The sequence below is a fragment of the Thalia democratica genome, chromosome 6 (genome assembly GCF_965202585.1).
Source record: "Thalia democratica chromosome 6, ktThaDemo2.hap1.1, whole genome shotgun sequence".
In the NCBI taxonomy this organism is placed as follows: Eukaryota; Metazoa; Chordata; class Thaliacea; order Salpida; family Salpidae; genus Thalia; species Thalia democratica.
In genome coordinates, this window is record NC_139170.1 from 25,808,258 (window position 1) to 25,819,704 (window position 11,447).

The window sequence follows — 11,447 nt, forward strand, 5'->3', positions numbered from 1 at the left end:
AGATTTAATACAATTTATATAACGGACTTTGTTATCATTCTTAAGTGAAACGGAACTGCATGTTATATCATTAGAAAATGAGTTAGTTTTATCTTGTATAAATTTTTAATTTTATAGATCTATAAACATTTTCAGACAGTTTAACATTAAAATAGCTAAATGACTTTAATTTAAACAATTTTTCTAAATGGTCTGTCCTGGACATGACGTCAAACTGTTCTGGTGTACGACTTAATAACTTAAAGTTTCTTTCGTACACCAGGTCCTTGGACCAAACTTTTTGAGCGTATTTTTTGTCGTTTAACAAACAATACTATAGCAGTCTAAAAACTGTTTCTATTCAAAATTTAAGGTTATAGGTGTCAAGGAGATACTGCAAAATTTCCTGAAGGTGGAATTATAAAGTGTATAAGTGGTAGATCAATACAAACTCCAGGAGCAAAATGCAAAATTGAATGTGATGTAGGAACTCCTAATTACAAGGAAATTGAATGCAAAACTACTCATGGATGGAGGCCTACAAGTAAACTTAAATGCGAAGGTTTTTCAAATCAAATATAAACAAAAGTAAAAAAAAAATAATCTTTTTTAAAGTTCTTTTATAAATATTTTTTTTTTTACAATTAAAATAACGGAATCAAAACTTTAATTAAAAAAGCATAATAAAGTGTTTTTTATAAAGTATGTCATATTTACAACAAAATCATAGTTTAAAAAAGCTTATTTTAATGAAAAAATTTAAAAATTAAAATCTTTTTAGTTTACTGAAGTTGATAACAGTCTCTATTATACAACACCATTAGAAACATTGACATAACTTGTACATTTTAAAACCAACAACATGCAAACGCGATTTTTCAGATTTGATGTTTAGCTGAAAGTTTTAGTTAAACTTTTAAAAATTTAACTTACAGTTTTTAATTGCTTTCGATTAATTCATTGTTTCCTAGACAAGACTATGCTTGAGTATTTAAATTACTTCAATTTCACAACTAACTTTGCGAGATAGGAATATTTAAAATTAGTTACCGTTTACTTTATTATAAAAGATAGAATAGATTGACGACTGCAAGTTTTTCGGTTGCGACTGACTGACGAGTTTCAATAAAAACGAAACCCGGGTCTCAGTCTACCGAAAGTTTGTGGTCTGATGTTCAAAGTGGTATGATCAAACTTTTATGTTAACTTGAGCTTGTCTAACGGCATATGTTAGTCCGGGCTTAGCTCTGTTAGACTTTCGCCGATGTTTTCTTTGATCGGATCAAAACAAATGAACAAATCTTAAACTTAAGTTTAATATTACACAATAATGTGCTATAAATCTAAAAACTGCTTCATATTACTTATCTGTATAATTTATATCAACAGTGTTCTATATAATGAGTTGCTAATGACTTATAATAGTTAATTGATATTGATAAAAATAATATTAAGTTTATAATCAAAACAATGTGTTAGATCAAAATTGTTATTAATATTAATAAAAGTCGCTAACACATTTGAAACATATTTTTTTTGAATTTTATATAATCAATTTAATTCAATTCAGTACTATTTTGGTTTACTTTCGTTTTTAAGCTCTAAAGTTAATACATTAGTCATTACACTTAAAATTTCTATACAGTGTGCTTATTGTTATTTAGATATGAGCTTAAGTTTAAATTACTCAAATAACTAAAGTTTTTATAATATTCTATGTACGAAAGAAAGTTTTTACACTTTTGTCTAATTTTTTTTTTGCTTTCTAGCTTTATTTTACTTAAAAATTCACCGCTTTCAACTTATAAAATGACTTAGTTTTATATTTCATTTAATTAAATACTTTTCAGGTGTTGCTCCTGGAGTAATTGTTGGAGCGCTTATTGGTGCATTTGTCGGTGTTATACTTATTGCCTATATGTACGCAAAATACAAACAAAGTCAAAAAGATAAAGAACTACAAAAAAATCCACCCCAGCCAAAAAACAACAGTCGTAGACCGGGAGCTACAATGAAAGGTTTTTTTGTTTATCTAAACTACTTTTAGATTTCTTACATTTGTTACTTAAGATACATAAAGGTAAACTTTAAACAATATACGCTCAAAAAAGTAAAATATGTTAAGTTGTGTTAAAAATGAGGCAAAATCAAAATAAGCTAGAACTTCAATAAAAGTTATTTATAAATCAACAAAACAAAAGTAAAACTTAAAAAAAGTATACTTGTATACAAAATTTATAAGAACATATCTTTTATAAATTTATAATTTATATAAGCTATTAAATAATTTTTTTTTAAGTGTTAGCAAGGTTTTTCAAAAAACAAAACATTGTACTTGTTTTATTTAAACATAAAAAATTAAAGGCATGTGTTGCAAAGACTCATTAAATAATATTTTTATAAACTGATTTAGAGTTTAGATTTTTAAGTTTAATTTTTTAGATACCTATTTCATTGTTTCTTAAAATATGCAAGAAATTTTTTACCACGCATAAAAATGGAAACGGGTCAAAACTGCACGAAGACAAATTTGCACGAGGGGACAAAATTGCACGAGGAAAATTTTGTACCATGGTTCAATTTTGCACGAGAGTAAAATAATTATATATAAAAAAAAAGCAGAAAAAAAAAACTGAATGATAAATTAATAAAAAAACAAAATAAAAGTTACTAACCGAGGTTAGGGGTAACAGTATAGTAAAAAAAAAAAACAAAAAATAAATTAGAAAAACTACTATCAAAACAAACAACAAAAATGAATCAATAAAAATAAATTAGTTAAAAAGAAAAAACGTTACCGACCGAGGGTAAGGGTTAAGAGTAACAGTTATATTTAAAAACAATAATAATAAAAAAAAATGAAAATAAGTTACCGACCGAGGGTCAAGGTTCGGGGTAACAGTGATATTAAAATAAATAAAAGTAAAAAATCTAAAAAACAAAAAAAAAGTTAAAAAAGATAAAAAATAGGAAATAAAAAAATATTCAACCCCTGCAAAAATGTCTCCGTGCAAAATAGTCTGCTCGTGCATAAAAAACTTCGTGCAATTTTGTTTTTGTGAAAAAGTATCTTCGTGCAGTTTAGTCCTCTCGTTCAATTTTGCCCGCTCATGCAAATTTTACACCTACCCCATAAAAATATGTGTGCAATTAAAATACTTTTAATACTTTTGTTTTTATATTTTTATCTTTTATTTCTTTCTGAATAAATTCCATACATTTTGTATAAATAAAGTTTGATAAATCATAAACTTATATGTTTTTATAAAAACATCTACAAACTTAACAAGAAGTAGGACAAGATGTTTTAACTTATATAAATACGATTTAAACCATTATTTTTCTTTTAAGTAACGAACATCATTTAGACTTTTTTTACTTACAAAGTAAAAAAAAACCACTAATCACTTTCTATTACGAGGTAAAGCTAATCAAAATATTTCTCTATATTCAAAAAAATAAAAACTCACAAATGTATTTTACACAATAATCATTTCGTTAGCTTTTTTAAAAGACATTTTTTTAAATCTTTGTTTACTACGTTACTTTTTAATAAACATCTTGAAAGCTTAATCTATCAGAATTAAGTTCGTTTTTTCTACTTTTCTATGTATTATATAGTGTACAAAAACCATAAATAGTCATTAAACTGTATTGTTGTAGAGCTTTTATTATCTTAGTGATCTTTTAATGTCTCATAAATTTAATACTTTTTTAGAAAGCTTTGACAATAAAAGGTAATAAGCTTGTTTCGTGAATAAACCTTAAGTTTCGCATTTTTCGCATTCATTGGTTTGCTAATTTGTTCAGAAGTAAAAAATAGTAGCTATCTGAGTTTGTAGTAAACATTTTGTAAGATTAGAAATTACCGAAAATTATATTTTTTAATGTTTTAAATAAATTCTATATCTACAATAAATTAAACAAAAATATGATTAAAAGTATTAATTTGTTTTGAAACTTAAGAAATATATGTAGGAAAAAATTAAAAAGAAAAATATTAATTCTGTTTATTAACTTTATAAAAAGTATTTAGACCAAGGATCGGTAGCCTTTCTAATTTGTGGGCCGCAATTTGTGTCTTTTTTATAAAAAATAGTTTTCTGAGGCCGCAGTTTTAAAAAATTTGTAGTAATTAAAAAAAAATAACTAAACCTTTAATTTGATAAAGCTAGCAAAAATAAAGCAAAAGTAAATACTACTTACCAACTAAAAGCCTAATTGTAATTTTTTAATACAAATATATACTTTTATTGTTTTTAAATTTTATATTTAAAGCTTAAAAGTACAACACGGGCCGCATTTTAATGTTTTTTTAGCCGGCATGCAAAAGTTAGCCGACTCCATGTTTAGACTCAAAAATATATTTAAAAGCAGTCAAATCTCAAAAAACAAGAACATAATTTTAAATAGAATTGAACATTTTTTGTGCTTAATAGGTAATCAAGTAGTGAGAAAACCTCCTCCAGCAGCAAAAAATACAGCGAAACCACCTGTTTTGCCTCCCCCTGAGTATGAACAAAAACCACCTTGTATAAAGCAAAATGAAAAAGTATAGTAGTTTTATAAATTTATACTACTTAAGTATTTTTTATCATCCCAATAGTATTACTTTTAGTTAATAAATCTATTTATGTTTCACTCGAATAACTTACAAAAATATTCTTGGGTTAAGCTTTTTTTATTTACATTTAGTTATAATTTTTTAATAGTTTATGTTTAATTGCTTTCATATTTTTTTCGAACAAAATGTTTTAGACAATCAAAACTAATGAAGTGCTTTCTTCTAAATGATAAAAAAGTTTTTTTGACGCAAAAAATATGACTAAATAAAAAACTTTTACAAACAATCTATGCTTTCTATTTAAATTTTTTTTTATGTACGGCTAAGTAACAAATAATTTAAAAGCTTAAAAAATTGAGAAAAAACGAATTTTTAGAATTTTTTTTTTTAAATACCAGTTGTTATAAGTTAATTTATTCTTTCAAAAATTCACTATTTCTCCTCCAGTAGTTGAGATCTCTCTATTTGTTTTCTTAAGACCAAAACATATAATGTTGTTATAAATTATTTAATTTCTTAAATCAAGAATTTTTTTCTGTTTAAAACAGCAATTTTATACTATTTTTAGTATTTAAGTTTCTAAAGCCCTCCATGTATGCTAACAGTTCTTAGTGACATTTTTTCTTTATCATTTACCAAATATACAAAATGGTTACACGTGAAAAAATCTACAAAGCATTTGTTTTAATTTATTACTTTTGCTAAAAGTTCTTTTAAGCTGTCTTTTGAACGTACTTCAAACAAAAATTACGAGTTAAAATAAAAGCTTTGTAAATTTTTTGACATATGGTTTGTTTTATCTGTATTTAGTCAATATAAACAATTTAGTTACAAGATTATAATATGTTTACAGTTTGTTAATAAGAATCAAAAAAAAAAAAAAGAAATTAAGAATTTGCTAACAAAAGCTTTAAATATACATTTTTAATGATGATACACAAATCAAAGAAACATAATAATTAGCTTTCAAGATGTAATTAATGTATACTTGTTTAGTAAAAAATTAAGCTTATTTTAGTATATAACAAATTTTTTTTATGAACATTATTTCTAAATGCATATTTATTAATAAAAATAATTACTTCAAACAAGCTAAAATTTTACAGATTCTAAAAACATCAAAGTTTAGTTTAAAATGTTTTAGAAAACGTTTAAATAGAAAAAAAATTACCAGTAGATATTTATTATTCCTTTACCATTAGAGGGTTTTTTATTATGTGTGCATAAATAAAAACAATTGTATGCTTTTTTACCATCAGTATTTCTGTCAGCAAAAAAAATCTTTCAAAAAGTATACATAAGACTCAAATTTTCAGAACATTATATATTTCATTCTTATTTCATCAGTTGTATTCTAAGCAATATAAAAAAAATTTCAAATGTAGCTTATATAGTGAAAATGTAATCAACGTAAAAGTAATAGTAATAAAGCAAAGGGTAATTAACAATACATAAGTACTTCTAATTACAATGTAACTTAAAAATTAATAACACATAGTAACAAAACAACTTATAAAACATTTTAAGAAAACAACGAAACAGTATAATCAAAATCTTTATGTTTACACAATTTGGGTTTTCTTAACAAAATACAAATAGCCTCAAGTTTAATTAAATCAGAAGTGTGAAAATAAAAGTGAGGAAGAGATTGATGAACTCTTTAGTGTGTTGAACAAAATACATCCATCAATAGCATTTACATCAAAAAAGGAAAATAACGATGAATTGGCTTTTCTTGACGTTTTAGTTAAACGACACAAGAACCAATTGTTTATTTGTTTATAAGAAATTGACATCTGTTTGTAGAAAGAAAACTTTTACTGGGAACTATTTAAACTTTCTTTTATTTTTTAGTATGAAGAGAAAGACAAATTTAATAATAACGCTCTGCCATCAAGCACATAAAATCTGCTCAAGAGAATTATTTGCTGATGATGTAAAACAGATAAAATTGATACTAAATAAAAATGGCTATCCACAAGAACTTGTTGATAAAATAATCAACTTACATCTTTATAGTTTAAACAAAATAAAGCCAACAGGGCCGAAGAAACGCTTGATTCTTTTAGTACTACCTTATTTCAATTGGAACTCAAGAATTTTAGAAAGAAATATCTTTCAATTGGTAGGTGGACTTATCATTCGGCAAAGCCGATCGTTATTTTCGTATCCAAACCAATGATTAGACCTGGGGGCAAAGATCCGATGGCAGAATTTAAAAAAAGTATGGTAGTTTACCTGTTTAACTACTTCTGTAAAGCTAGTTATTTCGGAATGACCTCAAAAAAATTTGGCAAAGGATAAAGGAGGATATTCCAAAAAGTATCGATGGATTTTGTATAATGAAAAATAAGAAAAATAAATCTACTAGAGTAGAAAATGCTACAAAAAGATCTGCTATTGCAGAACACCTAGTAAATAACCTTGATTGTGCAAGTAATTATAACTTGAAAATATTTAAAATTATTAAAAATTGTTTTCACATTTCTGAATTAATTAAACTTGAGGCTATTTGTATTTTGTTAAGAAAACCCAAATTGTGTAAACATAAAGACTTTGATTATACTATTTCGTTGTTTTCTTAAACTGTTTTATAAGTTGTTACTATGTGTTATTAATTTTTTAGTTGCATTGTAATTAGAAGTACTTATGTACTGTTAATTACCCTTTGCTTTGTAATTATTACTTTTACGTTGATTACATTTTTACTATATAAGCTACATTTGAAATTTTATTGTTATTGCTTAGTATACAACTGATGAAATAAGCATGAAATATATATTGTTCAGAAAATTTGAGTATTATGTATATTTTTTGAAAGAATTTTTTAAAGTGTCGAAAAATGTTTAATTTCCTAACAAAAAAAGACGAAACTAGTTTAAGTACTACTCTTGCACATTAAAAAGATCATTTTAAAATAGTTATGAGTAACAATTACTTAAAATAAGTTAAATATGTAGTTTTATTTATATTTTATACATTACTATACAAATAAGAACACGTATTACATTTTTGAATAGAAACGTACAAACTTTCTTGGTTGTGTTTTAATAAAACATATGTAAAAACAAAAAATTAAATGAAAATTTCCTTAAAACTTTATAAATGTAGTTTTTACTCTTCTTTATCGTCTAGGAAGTAAATCCAACTGCTCACAATGATATGAAGAAGTTACGAGGATCGAGGGTAAACCCAAGTAGAAAACATAGAGTTCCCGAACCCTCAGCTGATGATTGGCATTTCAGAAATCAAGGGTATGAAGAAAATGAAGTACCAACCGACGGTTATCAAACTGGTTTGTTTAGTCAATAGAAGTTAATTTAAAGTTCTAAAATTATTTTAAAACACGTATCAGAACCAAATTTGCAGTTGAAACTATTGACACTAAAACATCCCAAACTTTCTATTTAACTTAAGTACTTAACTTTGTCAAACAAGCTACACATAAAATTTTAAATAATTACATTGCGCTATTCTTATAGACCACTTATTTCCGAAAATTGTAGGTATGTATTTTTTTAAGTGCATTACTTAAAAAAAATAAAATATCTTTTTATAACTAAGAAGCTAGTTTTACTCTAAAATAAAAACTTGTTTTTTTCTACTATGGTTTGTTTTATTTTTTTTTCTCCAGCTTTGTAGTACGTATTGTAGATATCTTAAAAACTAAAATTTAAAAACATAACCTTAATAACAAATAAATTTATTTATATATTAGTTATAATTTTTTTGCCAGAAATGCTTAGTATAAAAGTTTTTACATATTATAAAATAATTTTCATATGTAAACAATGTAAGTTTTATACATTATCAAAAAAAAAAGAAAATTTAGCTTAGTAATTTAAAACAACCTAAAGCATGTTTTACTTTTCATAACAAGGTTATCAAGGTTATTCTTCTTACCCTGATACTGGATATCAGTCTTATAGTTCCTACCATGAGATTCCTTCAGTCGGATACCAAACTGGATACCCTCCACCACCACCTAGACCTCCTAGAAGTTCTGGTGTTTATAATGTTTCGGATCGTTATTGAAACTTTCAATTTTGGCTACTTTGCTTACTTTTTAAATTTTATTACCGATGAAATTTATTACAGGCAAACAATCGAAACTTTTTTCTGTAGTTTTAGCAGATTTTTTTCTTGTTTTGTAAGTTATCAGTTTATAATTGTAAAAAAGGTTCATGGTATTCTTAATAAAAATATTAACAAAAATATATTAATTATCAGTAAAATAAAAGTATAGGATTAAAAATAATGTATAAAATAAAAACAAATTAGTTTGATAAGTTGATGATTTAAGCAAACGAAATCAAGTTAGTTAACAAGTTTTTAGTTCTTACTAAACTTAAGTACACAAAACAAACTCAAACTAGACTTGCTTTTATAGTTGTTTTTAACTGTGTCTATTAATAACTATAACATTAGAATGATCTTAAACTACTAAAATACTTACAACAATTAATAAACTTAAAACTGTTTATTTTTATAGAGCTGAAAGTTGTCTTTATTTTAACTTACATATTAGAACGCTTACGTAAAGTCTGAAAAAATTTGAATTTGATTAACTCATGTCGTGTGGAAAGGTGTATTTAAAAATTTAAACAACTTATTTTCCCCTTTTTTAGAATACTTTATTTATTCTATAAGTTTTAATACCTACAATAGTTTGTTATTTTTGTTTTCATTTAAAAAAATTCAGATGCTATTTCAAAGTTTTTCTATAAATTTATTTACAGAAAGTTGTTTATAGTTTTTTTTAAAGTACTTGTAAAGATTTGATAAAGATAAAAAAAAGTTATGTACTTTTGAAGCATTGTTTTATTTGGTTAATATTATGAGTATTATTATTTTAACATCTTTTGATAAGTTGTAATAGTAAAGTTTTGCCAGTGTAAAATAAAACATCTTGTTAACAAAATTCAAAAAAATATAAACTCTTTTTTTCGAACAGTTTTTTTTTATCAACTGACTAGACTTAGATAAAAAATCTTTAATGAAAATTTAATATTTATCATATTTAAACAATAAAACATTTAGTTTGCTTGAGTTGTTTTATGTGCAATTAATTTCATTTTCGTTTTCTTATTTTTGTCCATTTAGAAATAAAAATATTTCATGCATTGAAACTATTTTGGTAAAGTATATTTTTGTTTAAAAACGTTTAAGCCCATCGTGTTTTAATAGTTTAGAGTTATTGTAAAAATTTATCTTTCTTACATGAACACAAGATTTTAAAGGAAAAAAGCACAATTGAAAAAAAACTGTAAACAGATATCAAAAATTTTTTTTAAATGTTTTCTGTATACTTTTCTTTTTTATAGTTACATTTTTTCTACCAATACTAAACTGCTACTTGATTTTATAAAAATAGTATAAGCTTTATAGACCTAATTAATTTTAAAACATATATTTATGTGAGAAACAGCTTTGTGCAAGCGGAGAACAAAATAAACACCACTTTGTTATCGTTAAGAATATTGAATCAAAATTACAATAAAAAGAAAACCAACGCAAAGTTTTGTTGCTTTTTTTTATAATTTAATGATTTTACATTATACGGAATACGAGATGAAGAAAGTGTTCCCGGAGTTGTTTTTAGAAATAAAATTTTATTTAAAGCTCATAAATAAAATTTTTTGTAATATACTAAATGTGTTGCTAAATTTTAAGCTAGGTCAGCGCTGTTTAAAAATATCATTTTAATTTTCATTTTAAAACTAATAAATAAGCACTGCCATTATTTTAATTTATTGCACGGGGACGCCTCTATCAAATAAAGTAAAGCCGCTAAAAGTACGAAAATCTACAGTTACGTTTAGCAACAAGTACGGAAAAAAACTACAAAGACTTCGGTAACACCATAATTAGTCTCAAAAGTGGACGCCCTTGCTCATGCCGACGAAAAGTAACGTAAAAGCTGTTCAAGATCAAGGCTCCATGAGACAAATGGCTTGGGATTTTAAAATGTATCAAAAATCAATTAGTAAATCGTAAACACTTTAAAGCTTAAACTAAAGGAACGTCATCATCTTACTGTTCATCAAGAACAACAGAGAGCTGAGTAAGCTGGTATTCTTTGAATTTGCAAAAATCTGGTAAGCAGAATGGTGAAATCGTATTTTCATACGAATTTCTGCTTAACAGGCATATTGAAAAATATTTTTTGCTATAGTTGAAATAAAGTATGAAGCATGCAGCTTTGGTTTCCAATCGTCAGTTTTAAAATAACAATATTTCAAGAACATTTCTATGTTTTCGATTGTTTATAAATCAATTATTTAGGCTCTTTATTTTTTTTCAAAAAACTGTACGACTTATACTTCTACTTGATGTTTTTATATTGGGATTTTGTTCCAGTTTTAGACATTGATCAAGTTAAGTATAAAGGACTTTATTATGTGCAAAGTTTTCTTTCTAAGAAATTAAGTTTAGTAAGTAATCTAACGTCTCAAAAACATATAATATTTGATTTATATTCTAATAATACAAATAGAGGTGTGCAAATTAAATATTTTATTTACGACCCGGTTTCGGTGACAGAAAAATTGCGACCTCTTCAAGTAAACAAAACATTAAACTGTACACAACAATGTTAGTTATTTATAATGTTAATTAAAAACTTATTCATGCGTGAAAATCAAAACAAAAACATAAATGTTACACATTCGAAAATTCAAGTTTGTCAGAGTATAATTAGGTAAAACTGGTGCTAGTTTTAAAACGAACTTAATTTTATTAATATTGAGTCAAAAAATATATGACTAATTTACAGCTTTTTAGAAAAAAAAAATTATAACTTGAAATTTGTCTAAATGGAATTAAAAACTGTCTAAAATTCGAATTTTAAGCCAAGTATCAACAAAAAATAAACTCAACGTCACTGAAAGTTTAAGAATCTAAT

The 11,447-nt window shown here is 24.9% G+C and overlaps 1 protein-coding gene across 1 annotated transcript; it reads left to right on the top strand.

Moving 5' to 3' along the window:
* LOC145838279 (uncharacterized) lies at positions 1-9,675 on the top strand. Its single transcript, XM_082945848.1, has 6 exons — positions 1-81; positions 353-541; positions 1,830-1,997; positions 4,419-4,531; positions 7,679-7,838; positions 8,424-9,675. The coding sequence occupies exons 1-6, from the start codon at positions 78-80 to the stop codon at positions 8,576-8,578; spliced, it is 789 nt and encodes a 262-aa protein (XP_082801974.1). The 5' UTR covers positions 1-77; the 3' UTR covers positions 8,579-9,675.
* The last annotated feature ends 1,772 nt before the right edge of the window (positions 9,676-11,447 follow it).